Genomic DNA, 19384 nt, shown 5'->3' with positions numbered 1-19384 from the left:
GAAAATAAAGAATCGCAAATATTTGGTTGCAGCCCTAAATTTGTTATATCTTGTTTTTATCTGTACAAAAAACGGAAGTGTAAAGTTGAATGTTTAATCTTTAATCTAATCCAAACGAAAGTGTAAATCGACATGTTTTGGTGTCGATTGTTTTGTTTCCAGTTTTCAATGAAGAGATTAAAAAGGACATGATCGCGCCAGAGTCCCCGTTGGTACAGCACAACAGTTAGCTAACTATTAGCTCCTTGGCAAAAAAGTAAGTCTCTCTTATGTCGTTTTTCAGAGATATTTAACGTTAGTAACGTTATGTCGTATACGACACTGTTAATCCCAAAGATAACTTCTACAGTGTCCCGTATGTCCAACATACACTTCAGCTCATTTCCATATTCTCAATTAACAACATCACTGAGAATAATCACATTGTTTTAAATAATCACTCAGTGTGCTGCATCTTTGCATGATTTGTGAGTGATAAGTAGATTAAAATGACATCACATTCAGGGAAATGTGTACAAGGAAATGACCTCATTTTTTTTCCTAATGAACCAATTTTTTATTGTGTCCCACCAAATTACACCAGGAAGTAGTAAACACCAACAGGGAAGTCTGTTTAATTACACTGATCATACTCTGGCGGCACTTAAAGTTTTTGGGTCTAACTGATATAATAAAGTCATTGACTCTGAGACGAGGAAACCAGAGGTGCAAAAATTCTCACTAATTTCTGGGTTTTAGGACTCATTCCTGCGGCACACTATAATGGCACAAGCTTAAAACATGCTGTCCAAGTACAAATAGGGAAGGGCAATAAAACCAGCAATCTGACTCAGTATTGTCTGTTTCTCAGCAATAGCCTACAGTTTGTTAACATTTAAACCACCATAAACTATTGGTCGTACCGGAGTTACCTAAGCAAGGCTGCAGTGGTAAAAGCGTGGAGTGTGGCAAACTAAAAAAAAGTGAGTTTGTAGATTAAACATTCAACTTTAGATTCAAGGAGAAACTTGATTTTTCTTTCAAAAGTGTCAAGTGACAGTGTGATACTTACAATACAGTTATTTGTTTGATCCTGGTAGTTTCCTGTTGAAAGTAGATCTTCAATCCAAAATTGCAGACCTTGCGGCTCAGCTAGCACATGCATAAAACTTGACCTTCGATTAAACGTGACAGGTCTCCTGTAGATGATAAACCTGTCTGTTATGTGGCTGCCTTTCTCCTCACCTGTCAATCCCTCCACCTCCTTATTCCTATACTGTTACCTTCCTCTCTTTCCCAATAGCTTTATCAGCCTCTTGTGATCTCTTTGGTTTTGAGTTAATGTTTGATTTTGCCACAATATAGTAGATAGCACTCATTTTGGGCTCATTGGATCAGTGTTTCTCTGTGGAGCACATCCTGCTTTTTCTCAGCTTCACTTGTGTTGTACCTTACCTGCCCTTGGTGTGCAGCTTTATTTCTACCTGTCTGATCTTTTTTCTTTTCTTCACACTGCCAAGTTGTTACCTGAGAGAGTTTTGGATAGTTTTCACCTTTGAGTTGCTTGTCAGTTTTTGCCATGAGACTCCTGCGTAGTATTTTGAGGTGGATGTGGTACCACAGAAACTACCTCATCATCGTCCTCACTCCGATCATCCTCCTTCCTCTGCCGCTCAGGTACCCTACATCGGTGAGTGTGAAGATAACTTTTTGATTAAGTGTTTGGATTTAATTTATGTGTGTCTTGACTGAAAGCACATCACAGGTGTCTAAAAGAGGTAGCTGTTGTGTCTAAATGTCTTTGTTTCCTGTTGTGCTTTTTCTACTTCTGTCTGTCTTCAATGTGCAGTACACATCATAGAGATACATGACTGAAACATTCATTACGACTAGGCTAATACCATCCTGTGTATTAACACTCAGTGAGGACGCAACAGAAGCGCACATGTGGTTTCACACACACAACAAATATTTGTCGTGAGGTTTCGATATCTTCTGAGAACTGCCTGTTCAGTTAATCTGCCAACTTTCCTTCCAAACAGTAATTTCATGTCGGTACAAGTAAATAATTGATTTCACAATTGTTTTTTTTTTTAGTTGCAACTAGTAATCGAGAGACACATTTAAAGAAACCTTACACTGCATGTGTCACTAGCTCCATTGTCGTGGAGTTGAGTTTGATTTTGTGTGAGTCAATTGTTTTTACGAACAAAAACTTGTGCCACTATTACAATCATTTTAAAGATGCCACGATCACTTATTAACACATTATGGCTTTGAAACCTTACCATAAAACTGACACTTAATAATATGTTTTTCACATTGATGTCTACATATAGAAATGTAGAATTACATTTGAGTGGAAGTGAATTTTATGACAAACAACGTACATTTTTTCTCAGTCTGTAAACACAACATTTACGTTTTTATTCTGCAGCTTGTGTGTCCATGGGACTTATCTCTCATTAGGAACAAAGAAAGATAAAGTCTCTCGAGCCAAATTCCTAACTTGATCACTCAGTTAATGCATTTATAAACACAGTCACCCAGGTTACCTATTATGTGTTTAACTTTATTAACTGATATATTGATTTGGTCCCCTTGATTGTTGGACTTCAGGCTGTTACTTAATGATGGTTTGGAGATAAAGACGAGGTAACGACACACAATGTACAGCTGATCTTAAGACCTCGTAGGAACCCTAAACGACGGCTGTTTCCTAGATTTCAATTGGTTCCTTCAGCCTATCCAACGATACGAAGCGCGCCAAGTTATCTCCAATATTCCCAGCAATTCATTTTGTAGCTAGCTAACATTAGGACAAGTAAGTTTTTCCACAAACTGGCAACTACAAAGACTACAAATATCTGTGTATCCGATATCTGATACCAATGGCTTAATGTTATTGGCTGACAAACCTTGTTAGGAGCTGGAATCAGTGATGGATGTTTTTCACAAACTGTCACTCTCGCTCACTTAAAGGGCACGGCCTGCTGAGTTAAGCGAGGTCTCATCTGCGCAGCAGTGGAAAGTTTTGTGTTGGTTCTTTGTGAAAAAGCATTTTACTGAGGACTCATAAAGAATTATCTTGCGAGACAAGAGCTCGACAAACTGTTTGTTTTATGATCAAGGTAACTTCTATCTGCATGTGTAAAATCTTATTGCCTTTTAAAGAGACGCTGGAGATAAGATAAGAACATGAAAGCTGAAACGCTGTATGTACTTTACTGTAAGTGTGTGTGTGTGTCTCTGCTTCTGTGTGTGTCTTTGTCCATGCCTATAATCTCTATCACACAAGGATCTTTGAACGTCTCAGCATACTTTAGAAATAAAACGACAAAATGCTGCACTGGTAACGTGATGTTTGTTACTTACCGTTTAGAGAATCGTGTGTGTGTTTACAGGAAGCGAGATGTGGTTATGCGATCATCCTCATGGCTCTGTACTGGTGTACAGAGTGTATGCCACTGGCTGTGACTGCCCTTTTGCCAGTCATACTCTTCCCTATGATGGGCATCATGAAGGCTGAAAAGGTACAGTTATTTGTCCTTCATTGTGTGCCAACTTACATGTACCTGTATTTTACTGATACCTGGTTCTTTTTGGATAGTTTTGTCGAACTAGTTCTCATTCTTAGCTTTCCTCGAGGTGTTTGTCATTTGTCATCACCGTGTCCAATGTAAACAAACAATCAAAAAGGGGAGGAAGCGTTAAATAAAATGAAACGCTACACCTGACATCTGTTTTTGCTTGGCCCCCAAGACGAAGAGGTCAGAGGTCACAATCTCCTCCAGAAAAGCTAAAGGACACCAGGAGACCAGAACCAAATAAAGTACAATCGAACACTCTGTCTTCAAATGATAATTCAGTGCACGCAGAAAATGTTGGTTCGACCTTTCAGCCAGTTCTTTTAAGGACATACTTAGCCTTTGCAGATCTGCTGATCCCTGCGTTTTAGCTTTATTGCTCATAAAAATGGGATGATACATTAGCTCTGTACGGAGCCACAGGTTCACACGTCACTGGCCACGTTCGTATTTCTGAATCTGTCTATGTGATCTGTTTCAGGTCAGTATCGAGTATCTGAAGGACTCTAACATGCTGTTCATCGGTGGCCTGCTGGTGGCCATCGCAGTGGAGCACTGGAACCTTCATAAGCGCATCGCTCTCCGAGTTCTGCTGCTGGTTGGCGTTCGTCCATCCCTGTAAGAAACCCTTGAGATGCAGTTCACCCGTCTACACTAAAGCAGAGGGTCAACAGTGCCAACAGTGATATTTATAGTACTGACTTGGTCATCGAGTAAGCCAGAGAGTGAATGAAGAGAGGGAGCGCGTTAGCAAGACCAAAGCGGTGAATCTGAGACAGAGAACATTATTTTCTGCTTGTTTCATGGCGGTTACGTTCTCAAGCACAAAGAAAAATGCAACGCAACCTAGCACAACCCTGAGGGAAGGTGCTGCATGCTGTTTGCTTCTCTACTCTGCATGTGTCTGAGTGTAACTCAGCCCCGACCTCAGCCAAACAGACACAGACCTGCAGCTCAGACTGAGAGCAAAGGAGAGAGACGGAGGCAGTTATGTAATACATTTTTTATAGAGGCCCCACCCCACACTAGGCTAATGCTAGGTTAACAGCAAGCATCTGCAATCATTTCTTAATCACACAGTTGTTTTGTAACCAGTGTCCTCAATAAAACATTTTATTATGAGCAAAATTAATTGCAGAAAATGTAGAAAATAATTGAAAAGTATAATTATATTAGGATATTAGTTAACAACATAAAACTTGTACTGACAAATACTGTATATTACTTCTACAGTACCTTCTTATTAAGACCTGATCGCCTCTACTACTGTTCCACTCATGATGACTATCCTCCCGCAGGTTACTGATGGGGTTCATGATCGTCTCGTCCTTCCTGTCCATGTGGATCAGCAACACGGCCACCACAGCTATGATGCTGCCCATCGCCAACGCCGTGCTGCAGCAGCTGAAAGACACAGAGGCCCAGGCTGACGCACGAGATTTCGCAGCTGCAGCCGAGGACAACCCTGCATTTGAGCTTGAAAACAGAGAAACTAAACAGGAAATAACTGAAGACAAACAGCCAGAGACCAAGACACAGCCTGAGGACAGAGTGTGTAAGTAAAATTGTCAGCTAGATTAATGGATTTATTGCCGTTTTGACAGCAGCCTTTCCAATAACACCAGTTTGTTGAATGTCTTGGTCTCCAGATGAACATGAGTGGACTCCAGAATCACTGCAGGAGATCAGGAGAAGAGCGACAGAGGCGAAGTATGAGCTCCTGACCAAAGGGATGAGTCTGAGTGTGTGCTACTCTGCCAGCATCGGAGGCACAGCCACGCTCACTGGAACGACCCCGAACCTCATCCTTAAGGGCCAAGTTGACCAGTAAGGCATAAATAAACCCAGCAGTGTATTTTTCCAGATGTTTATACTCCTTTTCGTTATCTAATCTCTCCATCTTTCTTTACTTTCCTGCAGGCTCTTCCCTGACAATGGTGGTGTGATCAACTTTGCCAGCTGGTTCGGCTTTGCTTTTCCCAACATGGTGCTCATGCTGGTATTGACCTGGCTCTGGCTTCAGATTATATTCCTGGGCTTCAAGTAAGACAACATGATTACAGACATTTTATTCTCATGTTTAAATGATGATTTTAATCCATAACTTAAAGAAACAAATTGTGCCACTTACACTATGTGTATCTGGCCATGCGAATGTTTGTAGAATTATCAGGAAAATTTCTCCTTAGTGCAGAAAAATACTAAAAACTATCCACAGCGGGATATCCTGAGTATTGTTCATATACACACACATCGCACACATTCAATTTAATGCCCACTGTCTTGGGGTTGCAGGTATGTCAAAACCTCTTCTGGAAATTAACATTTTGGGTGAACTGACCCTTTAAAGGTGAAGCTGCATGCTAGAAAAATTCAAAAACACACCTCACCTTGAATTTCTTCAACATTTTGGTAAATATGTACAATATGACATGGGTTATGCCAGACGAGCTGTATGGATCCATTTTTAAGTTTTGCAGTTGCTTTTTTACATTTTTGAACAAGTCCCCATCTACTTCAGTTGTCCAGGAAAATACTGCAACACTGTCTCTCTGTGAAGCTCCAGAAATGTTTAGTGGACTACGAAACATAGATAATGAATTAATTTTAATCAATTAATTATTATTTGTTTTTATTAACTAGTTGCTGGGCAGACAGGAAATAGTCCATTTCTGTCCAGAGAGTAGAGGTGCATGTTTCCCTAAATGTCTAACTATTCCTTTAAGTAAAGAAAGTGGAATATATTACATGTTCTTTATTTCCTGTGTATTATGAAAACAACTAGCTAACTATCACACTGTCTTGGCTTACTGTGACACTTGAAATGAGGTTAACGTTATTAGTAACAACTATGACAAGTCGGATTTCTGAAGTGAACGGTTTTATAACCTCACAACACTATTTACAGTTTCACAGGCAGCTAGTCCTCTCTCTCCATGTTTCATTATGCTGCTTAGTCTACCAGCTTTACTCGTTTCCGATCATTTTGCTGACACTTAAACTTAAGAAAAGCTGCAAGATAAGTTTTATGGTGCAAGGTGCAGTAAAAGAGGACAAGCCATTGTCAGGGTCAAACCCAGGCTACTATTTATTTTCGCTGCTGTTATCAGATAAACGATATCTTTGAAAGACAGCTTCTATCCTCAGGCAGTAGGACGGTAAGTAAAACATACTGTTACTGTGTAGTCAAGACTTTCTATTTTTCATAGCTTCAACACAACTCAGAGTTTTTAGTATTTGATTTTCAATTTTCAATGAAGAAACTCTGTCCAAACTTGCTGATCCATATTATGAAACCACTGTGAAAAAAGCTGTAAATCCAAGTTGGACTGGACTCAGTGCTTATAAATTTTAATTTGTTGAACCATCTGCGTGATCTTTGCACTTTTCTCCGCAGCTTTAAGCAGACGTTTGGCTGTGGCGTGAAAACGGAAAGAGACAGGGAGGCGTACGGGGTGATGAGGGAGGAGTACAGAAAGCTGGGCCCTATGAAGTTTGCTGAGATAGCGGTGCTCACCATCTTCGCCCTGCTGGTGGTCCTGTGGTTCACCAGGGAGCCGGGCTTCATACCCGGCTGGGCAACAGTGCTCTTCGAAAAGGAGTGAGTCTTTAGCTTTCTTTTGTAAAAGTTCCTTACCATCAACCAAAACATCAATGTTTGTCTGCATATTTGTTGCGTTTCACTGAGTTTGCATTGTGAGGACGCTGTGAAACAGAGCAGGAAACATGCCAGGAACATATGAAACCAAGTTAAACAATGCTATCTGTGCCTCTCAGGTTTGTGTCCGATGGAACCACCGCTATCTTCATGTCGATGCTCTTCTTCATCGTCCCCTCCCGGCTGCCCAAGTGTGGAGACTACGGTTTCAATGACGCAGGTGAAATGCTGACTCCAACCCCACTGATCACAGTTAATCTCTGTTAATACAGTGCCTTAATGATGTTCGTGTGACCTAAATTTCAGCTCATCAGAGCACTGGGTGATGATTACCCAGTGGATATGACGCTGCTCTTTAAAACTAATTACTGCTCCATGTTCACACTTCATCTCGGACTCACAGGTAAAAAGGTGAAGGCTCCCAAAGCTCTGCTGAACTGGCAGGTGGTTCACGAGCGGATGCCCTGGAACATCATCCTGCTGCTGGGAGGAGGTTTCGCTCTGGCTAAAGGCAGTGAGGTAAACACTGTGCTCTTGTATCGATTTATAACGAATGATTGTTATTATCATTTATAACAATATTGAGATTCCTTTTTCAGAAAGATCAACATTTCTGCTTGTAACATTTGTTAACAGGAGTCGGGTCTGTCCACGTGGTTGGGAGACATGTTGGCCCCTCTGCAGGAAATTCCCCCCTTCGCCATCTCGATACTGCTCAGCCTGCTGGTGGCGACGTTCACCGAGTGCTCCAGCAACACAGCCACCACCACCCTGTTCCTGCCCATACTGGGTTCAATGGTAGGCAGAACTCAAATGTCGGCATGCGCGTACAGGTAACACACAGCTTCTCACTGTATTTAACTGTGTTGTGTTCACGTTTCCCAGGCCCAAGCTATTAAGATACACCCTCTGTATGTGATGCTGCCCTGCACCATCGCTGCCTCTCTGGCCTTCATGCTGCCTGTGGCCACACCACCCAACGCCATCGCCTTCTCTTTCGGAAACCTCAAAGTCATCGATATGGTACGTTTTTTTACACTTGCAGTCCATTATACACAATATATGTTGCAAGTATCATTCTTGTGAGGTGATGAGTTTAGTTAGGAGTTTAGTTGGTGGGCTGTAGAGGAATGGACCAGAAATCAATTATAAGTGATGTCAGTCAAGCAAACACACCTTCAAAACGTACACGTCTTGAAGCATCAGCATCCTCTAAAATAATGATCCAATAAGTCTTCAACACACCTGAGTTATGTGGAGTCAGCAGTGATTAAAGCAGCTGCATCTTGATTTCTGCAGGAATGACTCCTATGATCTGGAAATGAACATTTTTGCAATTCCAGTTCCCTCATCTCAAAGTTAATGGTTGTATTCAGATGCCTGAAATCAGGTCTGTGGTTAACACAAGCTAAAGAGAGTTTCACGTGTCTTTAAAAAAGCACTACAGAGGTTGCCAGGGACATAAACGTCATCATGCCCAACACATATCTTATCTACTCACTTTACAGTCGGACTTTACTTGCAAACTGTTTTAACTTGTGCTTTCCAACCTGTAGATGTATCAATGTATAGTAAAGTGTGTATAGTATAGTGTACTAGGAAGCCTAGTGGTGGTGAAGTCATACAACCACGATATAGTTCATTTATAGCCTAACGTTAGCTTTTCTGGTGATTTAATTTACGCTTCAAAAATAGTAAAGTGTTCATTTTTGAAGATTCTCTCGCTGAGCAAAACGTGTAAGTATCATAAACTTTTGTTTGCCACAGAGTTTATTTTGTGCAAAATAAATCCACTGAAATATCCCATTGGCTTGTTGTCGAGGGAACCAGGGTGATGCTAACTTCTGGCTAAGCCTACAAATATACGTCATACCTGCAGCCCTCTATTGGCTTCAGTATTGGATTATGGTGGCAGCAGTATATAACAGTAATTACAAATGATTACATTTATTTAACGCGACATGGATCCAGATAAATGTTATTTATGACATGTGCACAATCTACTGTCACACCAATCCCACTTTTGTGTGTACTAATCAGAATGTGGCTGTCTGTTCCTCCAGGTGAGAACCGGCTTCATACTGAACATCATCGGGATTTTGACCATTAACTTAGGCATCAACACCTGGGGATATGCCATGTTCGACATGGGCACCTACCCTGACTGGGCCAACACGACAGGTGTCAAACCTTGAGTAATGGAGGAGAGAAAAAGCGATGGAGTAAAGGAATGACACTGAAAGTAGTCCTCTACAATACAACCTAATATTTTCATGTTTAACAGTCAAAACCTCAGCTTGTGTATTTCATCAGGACTGCGTGGACGAGCTCACATTCACACACACAAATACAGAAATATATCTTCAGTGACATAAGCAAAACTTTTCAGACTTTGGAAGAAAATATTGGATCCCATCATATGAAGAAGCTGACAGATAAAACTTGTTCAGGGCCTTTAAAGGAGAGAAGAGATGGTCACTTTAAATTTCAACAGATGTAGCAGAAGCTTTGGTTATAGAAGAAGAAGGGAAAGAAGGGGAGTAAATGAAAGGTTGGTTACAGTAAATTTACTAAAGAAATTAAAGTCTAAAGATGAACCTGATCCAAAATAATCTATCATTATCATATCATTTAGTTTAAGTGCTATCAGACTATGAGCTGTGTATTTAAACAGACTGCCCTGTTAGCGTTCACTACTTCCTGGTGTCATTCCAGTGACAGGACAAAAAAAAAATGTGTTCAATAGAAAACAAATGAGGTCATTTCCTTGTACACATTTCCCTGAATGTGATGTCATCGTTGTCTATTTATCACTGACAAATGATGCAAAGATGCAGCACACCGAGTGATTATTTAAAATGATGTGATTATTCTGAGTGATGTTGTGTTTGTAGAGAATATGTTAATGAGCTGAATTTAATTAATTGTATCAGTTAATTTAACTTATTACTGTGGTCCTTTTTTTGGACCTTTTTGTTTCATATTTTTGTTTTATCAGTTGTTTTGTCACACCGTTTTTACCCTGAACAAGCGTTGACTTTATACTTTTTATCTTGTAATTTGTTCCATATCGTGGAGGGAAAATGCTCATCTTGAATTGTAATACGCTGCCTAGACGAATACAAGTGAAAGCCAATAAAGGAATAGTCTGACATTTTAGGAAAAATGCCCATTCGTTCTCTTGCTGAGAGGCGATCGATGCCACTCCCGTGACTGTACAGTAAAGATTAAACTTCAGCGGGTGGCTGGATAGCAGAGCTTGGCATAAAAGACTGAAAGCAAGGAGAAAAGGCAAGCCTAGCATTGTCCAATGGTAAACCAACAAAGAAAACAGAGCCAGGCTGACTGTGTTCCCATTTCCAGCCCTTAAGCTTAGCTAACGATTTCTAGCGCCAGCTTCACAATGATTCACATCTTCCCAAAATGTTGAAGTACTCCTTTAACAGGTGCACTCCAGTACACAAAGTGCAGGTGATGGTGAAAAATGTTCTTAAGCACTGAGGAAATGAAAACGCACAGATCAATAGCAGGAAGGTGTTACGAATACTGTGTACAGTGACAGCAGATGTAAAGGCTGGTTGAAGAATAACTTTGAGATAAGAAGCTGCCAACAGGATATCATAGAGTAGTAGAGGTCAGACTCTACTGTGGTTATTACAGGTGAACAGCGATGAGACAGAATGTCCCAGCAGAGTGTTTTTCCCACATTACTTTTGTGTTTATGTACCAGAGCTGTTAGAAAATAAAGCATCATCATGTGAACAGTGAGTGAGCGTCCTCTTTCATTCCCATAACACTGACAGCCAGAGTTCTTGTAGGCTACTTTAGCACAGCTCGGCTAGTTTCTATACTGCTGCTATACAGTATGTTTTAAGCATGTACCATTATGATTATAGATTACTTCATATCTCTCTCAAAATTCAACATCTATAAACAACAAATTGCCATTTTAAGCCATTTTATTTAGGCTAAAATGAACAACACCTTCCGACAGCGCCACAACTTTCTTATTTAGCCTTAATGTTTGCTAACAAGCTAGTCCAGTATCCCAAAGTCACCTTGGTTTTGTGAAATTTTAATTACATAATCAAAATAAAACATATTGTTTGCTTTTTATTTTTATTTCTACTCGCCTCAATTTCCGAAGGTAGTCTACAACATGAAAATATGATAGTTGTACTTCAGCACAGCTCGGCTTGCTGCTTCCCGTGTTTGTGCTCAGATAACTCAACCACATCTTGGACAAATGTCTGACATTGACATACTGAGCTGTGTTTTAGTATTGTTTGTCCTTAAGGGTTTCAAGATGACTCATACAGATCAGCACCATAGAATTAAAGCTTCAGAGCAATTTGGATTTTAGTTTTAAGAGCGAGTTACGGACTAGAAATAAGAGCTTATGAGCCTAGATGGAGTCTGTAAACCAATAAAAAGCAACATGAGACATCTATCTATTCCTAATAAACATGTCACAGGAATATTTTATGATCTTACTCAACACGGAAGTTATATGAGAATCCTTTCTTGTTTTTATGACTCCTACACTACATGTCAGATAAGGCCAAGGATAGCTTCAATTAGCCTCAGTCATAAAACAGTCTGTACGGAGAACACAGCTTTTTTCTAACTCAAGTTACTGACTCATTTTTTAATTTTGTACAAAAATCAGTGTATGAGAACTGTGGAACAACTGATGTTCTCTCTGGTATATAATTCACAAAACACTTTTCCAGCACAGGAAGTAATTTATGTAGTTTAGGAAGTACTTATATTATAGTGAACATAGAGACACTAGCGTCACGGTAATTTATAAAGCATGGCATAGTATAAAGTATAAAGTTAACTACCACTGATGATCGTTGGAATAATACAACAGATTTACAACACTTAAAAAAAATTAAAAAATAAAGGAAGGACCACCAAGCATAGATTTAGGACGATGCTGAATGTTCATTCTCCAAATCAAAGATTAGACTGAGCTGCACACTTTTTTTAGTGCAGATTTTATAACAGACTGTTACAATGCACCATCTGTAATGAAAAGTTCAAAGGTTCGGTGATCATTGTGTTCGGAAAGCCTGCCCCCTATTTCTCAAAACAAGAGCTGCTGACGTGTTCGTTGACTGGATTAATATTTGACGTGAAAAGAGGCATGCCAGTAAAAAAAAACAAAAAAAAGTTTATATTTAAGTTGGTATATAACTCCTTATCAGACTGAAGTTGAGTCAATGGATAGGAGATTCATATAAAATCTTTATTTTCCATTTAAGCTCACACAATCATTTGTTCCAGGTTGTAATAATTCATCACTGATTAGATCAGATTTTCGATTCAACTTTGCACTGAGGCGAGGAAATGCAGTTTAGCATATAATCAGAAATGAAAAGAACAGTAATGTCTATATGTATAGCGGAGTAAACAGCAAGGGGTGAATATGAGAGCTATAGATATTAGGAAGAGTATTAAAAGTATGAACATTGTTCAAAAAGGCACTAAATTAAACTCAGAATTGAAATCAGGTGATAATACAAACTCAGAAATATGTATTTTTTACATAACTGAATAAATAAGCTGTTCTCAGAGGAAAATAAGGTCCCCAGCAAATATAAACAAAGAAAACAGTATGAAATTGGGTTGTCAGTTTGTTTATTGAATTAATTCACTCATGAAAACAAAGAGAGTTTGTTTATTAAGTTTGTTTAGACATACAACATCAGCCAAGGAAGGTCTTTCTCTTCTGATTAAAAAACTACATCATGCACCTTTAATGAATATTGTAAAGTATAAACAATACGAACATGTGCTGCGATGTGCAGGTATAGGTTTAGAATATAGTATAAAAAAGTATAAAGTGATGTCAGAAGTAACTCTAGTAGTCAGGATTAACAGCTGGAGGATGATATGAATACCCAGACACATTAAGACGGCGGCACGCTCAACCTCCATTCAGTCGATTCAAAACGAGCTCCTTGGACTTGTTTTTTGTCGGTGAGCCACGCCGCCAGGTGCTGGACCTCCTCCCTGTAGGCCGACTCATCATTGATAAGGCCAATCAGCGCTGTGTCATCCTCAGACTTGATAATGTTATGAGAACTATGTACAGGCATGCAGTTGCAGGTGAAGAGGGAAGAACAGGAGAGGACTCAGCACACAGCCCTGTGGGACTCAGTGTTCAGGGTCAGGGCTGAGGAGGGTCTGTTGGTTAGAAAGTCCAATATCCAGTCGCAGAAGAAGGGGTTGATGCACAGGTCACAGAGTGTGGTGATCCGTTCAGAGAGGATGATGATGTTTTCGGGTGTTGTTGCCTATATTTTAACCACTCTGTTTTTAATCTATCTCCTCTGAGTCCATTTACTTTAAGTGAAATACTAAATTACCAGAGTGTCAGCTTTAGTAATGGGTCCAAAATTAACTTTTAAACTAAAAAATGAACAAATCATGATTCATCCTAAAATTCCAAAACAACAAGTATTGTAACAAACTGGCAACCTCTGTTATCAATAACACCTTTAACTTTATTCATGTTGATGCATCTCAGCCTAGAGTCAAATCCTAATCATTATAAACTCTGGGAGGCTGTTTTCTGTTATGTTTTCTGGATTTTTACAAACAATCTATACTACACCAGGAGAAAAAACAAGCAGGTCATTGCTACTTTGCTGCGAAATCTCAAAATAAATAGATCTAAATGATGATAATCAGCCACGATTTTAAAACACTTATCAGACATTTCAATGGTTTTAAGTGTGCCTTTAAATGGTCTTGTGAAATATTATGTCTTATTAATTGACAGCTATTAGAGATAAGGCAGCAACCCAAGTCAAATAATCCAAGCTACACTGGGAACCAAAGTCCATCTGCCCTAATAATCAGTCAAGGTTACCATGAGGTTATCAGGTTTATGGCCAGCTTTCACTGCACTTCACAACAGAAAAATATATTATTAAACACCAACGACCTCCATTGTTTGGATTGATTTATCTGCTCTTTGATGGGTACTGCAGGGTCACACCGGCTACAGTTTGAGTTAAGAGGAAAGCATGAATACCAATCCTCTTTTACCAAGATATTTGTTTTTAACAAACAATATTTTTTAATGTTTAACCGGGTGATGAGGAAGTAATAACACTCACTTTAATCCCTCCGCTGGCTCCAGTTGAAGTCCAGATTTCAGCCTCTGCGTCTCTCCATGCTGCTGAATCTGATCATAATTTCTGCCAGACAGTTTTTTGCTGGTCGTCTACAATCAAAAACCAGCTGCTCTACAGACTTTAAGAATTATCCTCCTTTTCTTCTTGTTGAACCTCTTTTTTAGTCCACCACTTTAGTTATCAGGCTAAATTTGGAGGAAGGTATTGTGTTTGCTTTCGGGTTGTTTTTTACACCACAGATCAATAGAGGAAAAAGACTGCCCTGGTTACACAATGTTTAAGCTCAGATACTCATTCCCTCACTCTCCCAGAAGTTACATATAGTATAATCAGTATATATTACCTTTACAAGACGATATCACACTTTTGGAGTTTCTTGTCTGATTAGTAATTTAACCTTTCTTCCATTTTCCTAATTATTCAGCTAAACAGACGACCAGTGCAGGAAATATTCTCATTGCCTGACTTGTTTTTGTTTTAATATATAATAACCAAGAAGCTGATATCAGGTGTTAAATCCTCCTGATGACTGGGTGTATTTTGTGCCTTAAAGTGATCATGTTAGGATGTTTCAGGGACAGACAGGACAGAGATCAACAATCACAGTTTAATGATTATCACAGCTGAGTGTTGACAAATCAGGAGGGCAGACGCCCGGGGGTCAACAGCTTCTGAAAAAATCTATTGATCAGCTGCACACAAAGCTGCACCCCAAAGTGGGGCACTCAGCACAAACTCGTCTGTGGTAAACAGGCAGTAAAGTGCGCAGCTTGCTTCTGAATTAAAGTTACACGTTTTTAGTTTGTTGTTTCAAAGTGGGATACGTTTCTGTGAGTCGGCATGAAGCCAGCAGTGGTTCTGCTGGGCCTCGTCCTCCTGCTGGACGCCACCTTTGCTGCAGAAGGTAAATCTTCCTGGAATTAGATTTTTGACGCATAAAATCTGATATTATTACATTACTATCATATTGTACTTTTATGTATTGTAAAATCCGTTATCCTTAGCATAATTAATTAAGTATTTTCCCATGCATTTACAAGACAGTGTGTCTGAAAATAGAAATAAACAGTGTGACAATGTATTTTGTAATTATTCTTGATGAAAAATGGCAGCTTTTTAGTATGTGATCAAATTGTTTTTTTATTCACTGTATTATATTTATATTCTTGAAAATACCTTAACCAGCCACAACAGTAAAATGCTGCTTACAGTACGCATTAATGACTCAGCATCAGGAACTATCTAGTCGTGTTATCTATAAAAAATATATCAGCCAAAGGAGCTCTTTTCTGTCGCAGTAATGCTTTTACTTTGGATTCTTCAAGTACATTTAGCTGATCATGCTTCTGTACTTTTACTTTAGTAGGTATTTGAGCATCTTATATTTCTACCAATGTACTTTTACATGAGTAACATCTGAATATGTAAAGCCTGACCAAACCATTTCACACTGAAACAAACAAACTGCATTTCCACAGAGACCTGCGTCGGTCGCTGTGGCTCCTTCGACCCGCAGAGGAAATGCCAGTGTGACTCCATGTGTGTGTACTATGGAAGCTGCTGTGGGGACTTTGACACCATATGCCCTAAAAAGAGTCAGTGCAGTCACAGAATATTACCATTTCACCGAATAAACTATTTGTATTTTAATGAAGAAAGTTCTTGTTGGTTCTTCATGTGACAAAACTCTCTTCCCTCAGTTTCTCGAGGCGACACTTTTGAGGAGACGGATGAAGTAACAGAGGCAATGACGACTCCTACAATGACTGCTGTAACTATTCAACCAACTTTCAACACGGTTGCAGTAACCAGCCCTGCCTCTCCTCCACCCCCCACCACAGCAGGGCCCACATCAGCTGTAGATCCTGACGCAGCGCCCTGCAGTGGTCGAGCTTTTGATGCTTTTCTGCAGCTGAAGAACGGATCCATCTATGCGTTCAGAGGTGCATTTCTGTCCTGATGTGTATAAAAAGACTTTTGTTGTGGTGAACAATAACCCTAATCCTTTTAAGATGATCATCATGGGTCTGAGTTTATCCACCAGTGAAGACCAAGTTGAAATAAAGTTGGAAAATTGTCATGGCTCACCCACTTTATCCTTCCTGCAAATAAACTGAAAGGAGTCTTGTGCTTTTCCTCCAAGGTGAATATTTCTTTGAGTTGGATGACAAGTCCATACTTCCTGGTTACCCCAAACTCATCCAGGATGTGTGGGGAATCCCCGGGCCCATCGACGCTGCATTCACACGCATCAACTGCCAGGGAAAATCCTACATCTTTAAGGTAGAAGCTTCTGTCTCGCTTGAATACATGTAGACCTGAATGACATTTATTTACATTATTTTCCCTTTTAATAACTTGGTTTACAGACACATGAAGGGTCAGTATTTATAACCGAAATGCATCTCTCACGGCTTTGGCCTCTGTATTTCCTCTGCCTCAGGGGAACAAGTACTGGAGGTTTGACGGTGACGCCTTGGATGAGGACTACCCACGGGACATTTCAGTCGGCTTTGATGATATACCAGATGACATTGATGCCGCGTTTGCCATACCAGCACCAAGTCACCGTGGCAAAGAGAAAGCCTACTTTTTCAAAGGTATTTTTCAGAGGATGTATGATATTTTTCAGTATTTAAAGGGCCAGTGTGTGGGATTTGCAGAAATGGAATAAAATATTCATAATTATGTTTTTTCATTAGTGTATAAGCATCTTGTGTTTTCATGACCTCAGAATGAGCCTTTCATATCTAAAGAGGGAGTGGATCCTCTTTCACGGACGAGGGCCTTTCAAATTTTTCACATTTTCAGTGCCCACCGTAGGTTCGCCTACACGCTTGGAAGGGAAGATTGAGACTGGAGGTGCTCAGTTGGTTGCAATCTCCAACCCCACCACTAGATGCTACTAAATCATACATACTGGACCTTTAAAAGCTCCTTGTGCCCAGTATCCAGACTGGGTTGCAGTGATATACCGTTTTCATTTAATTCTACTATATTATTTTTATTAAAATATTAAAAAATACCAAGCTTCATGTCTGTCAGTTGTTTTTTTAAAATTATGAGAAAAGGGTTTGTTCAACCAAACCTTATGTTTTCATTCTGTTATGGGTAATTGAAACTGATGACTTGAAACCATTGAAAGTGACAGCAGAAAGCTTAGATATTCAGTACTTTTAAACTTTTTGGAATTGAGCATGGATAAAATCTTAACAGGCAGCAGTCAGAAAACATCATAGTGTCTCATGTGCTTGTCCTTTTCTTCAGGTGACAAGTATCACCCGTATGAGTTCAAGCAGCAGCCCTCCCATGAGGAGTGTGTCGACATGAGCAGGTCGTCCCCGTCTGTGCTGTTCACTCGCTACACGGACCTCTACTGCGATCAGACATGGGAGGACCTCTTCACAGAGCTCTTTGGAAGCTCCTGTAAGGCTCACCTGTGTTTGCGTGTGTTTTCTGGTGTATTTACCTGTGTCTCTAATCAGCTCTAGTTTTGTTGTTCCTCGTTCAGTCAGCAGCGACCGCACAGGCACACGTTACACCAGCAGGGACTGGCAGGGCATCAGGCCCCCTGTAGATGCTGCCATGGTGGGACGAGTCTACCTCAGTCCCAAACCCACATCTCCTCCGCCAGCGAGGAGACGGAGCAGTCGGAGGAGGAGGCCCAGCAAGAAGCGAGGAAGGCAGAGTCGCCATGTGTTGTTTGATGATCTGTGGGGTTATGACGACTGGTTTGACTTCAGCGACTACAGCGACATCATCGATGAGATCACCACACAGACACAGATTGTGTACAAAAGCACCCCTGTTCAAAATGTGTATTTTTTCAAGAGAGGTGAGAAAACATGGAGTCATTTCTGTCTCTAAGTCGTGCTGAAAACTGAGGCACCAAGAATGAAACAGATTATTTTTAATCTAATCCCTTTAACACATTTTTGTTTGTTTCTTTTCTTTTCATGACGGCAGATAAATACTACAGAGTGGATCTGAAGAAAAAACGTGTGGACTCTGCCCGCCCTCCTTACCCACGATCCATTGCAAAATACTGGCTGGGCTGTAAGAACGAAGACACACCTTACGCATCAAGGCAAGAGAAGAGATAGGCCGGCTGAGTGAGTGTAGTTTGGAGGAAGTAGGAGAGCTCCAACCTGTGTTTTAAACACATCTCTTTGTGATCATTCTCAAAGTAACTACAATATGAAATTATAATAGCTTCTGTTATTTTTGTTGTTACAGATTTCTTTTTCATGATAGACACCACAATGTCCCCTCTTCATGTGTATGTATATGTAGGCTGATAGGCTGAAATTCTGCATGATTTAATAAACTTGAGATTTCATTTTTGTGAGTGGCTCAACATTATTCTTGTCCAAATGATATAGGCAACATACCTTATGCATTGCTAGGTATCACAACTGTTCAGACCTGGTATTAACATGCGTATGAATGCCAATGTTAGCAGCAGATGTTTATAAACACACCGTCTGTTTCAAATGATCCAACCATTGAACTAGTCACCGCAACATCACCAGACTCCCTTAACAAATCATGTAATGTAAATAAAGTGAGGAGAAACTTAAAGAACATTTCTGGAAAGATACATGGGAAATTTAAAATCATTGATGCCTTCTTTCAAATTCGGCAATAGATTCAATAGTTTAAGTTTTTTCTATTCTTGTAATAGGTGCCACTTTGTCAGCAACAAACTGAACCTTAAGCACCTGTTTGAACACACTGTTTCAACTGATTTCACCATTTACACACACTTTATGAGAGAAGACAGCATGTTATTGATGGTAAAGATGTCACATTTAACAAACACTAACCAACAAGGCTACTTCTTTGTCAACCGTCAAGAAGGTCCCCAGATTCCCTTTAAAAATTGCTTAATTTTGTGGATTGCTGTGCTGGGAGAAACTTTTTAAAATGTGTGAAATGCTGTCTATGACAAAATCTTAATCATTTGGGCTTTCTTGTAAATTTGTAAAGTCGTGAGGCACTTTTTTTCT

General features: G+C 39.9%; 2 protein-coding genes across 2 annotated transcripts; both read left to right on the top strand.

Moving 5' to 3' along the window:
* The first annotated feature begins 3398 nt into the window (after positions 1-3398).
* slc13a2 (solute carrier family 13 member 2) lies at positions 3399-10296 on the top strand. Its single transcript, XM_084372944.1, has 11 exons — positions 3399-3512; positions 4048-4184; positions 4865-5121; positions 5216-5393; positions 5487-5609; positions 6964-7167; positions 7344-7444; positions 7628-7743; positions 7861-8022; positions 8110-8247; positions 9288-10296. The coding sequence occupies exons 1-11, from the start codon at positions 3414-3416 to the stop codon at positions 9417-9419; spliced, it is 1647 nt and encodes a 548-aa protein (XP_084229070.1). The 5' UTR covers positions 3399-3413; the 3' UTR covers positions 9420-10296.
* A 4796-nt stretch (positions 10297-15092) lies between these two features.
* Positions 15093-18714, top strand: vtnb (vitronectin b). Its single transcript, XM_084373122.1, has 8 exons — positions 15093-15279; positions 15854-15970; positions 16076-16318; positions 16519-16658; positions 16819-16975; positions 17643-17801; positions 17887-18210; positions 18342-18714. The coding sequence occupies exons 1-8, from the start codon at positions 15216-15218 to the stop codon at positions 18476-18478; spliced, it is 1341 nt and encodes a 446-aa protein (XP_084229248.1). The 5' UTR covers positions 15093-15215; the 3' UTR covers positions 18479-18714.
* The last annotated feature ends 670 nt before the right edge of the window (positions 18715-19384 follow it).

The sequence above is a fragment of the Pagrus pagrus genome, assembly GCF_965226575.1.
Source record: "Pagrus pagrus genome assembly, chromosome: 14".
Lineage (NCBI taxonomy): Eukaryota > Metazoa > Chordata > Actinopteri > Spariformes > Sparidae > Pagrus > Pagrus pagrus.
Note: the sequence above shows the minus strand (reverse complement) of the source record. Positions and strands in the feature narration are given on the sequence as shown.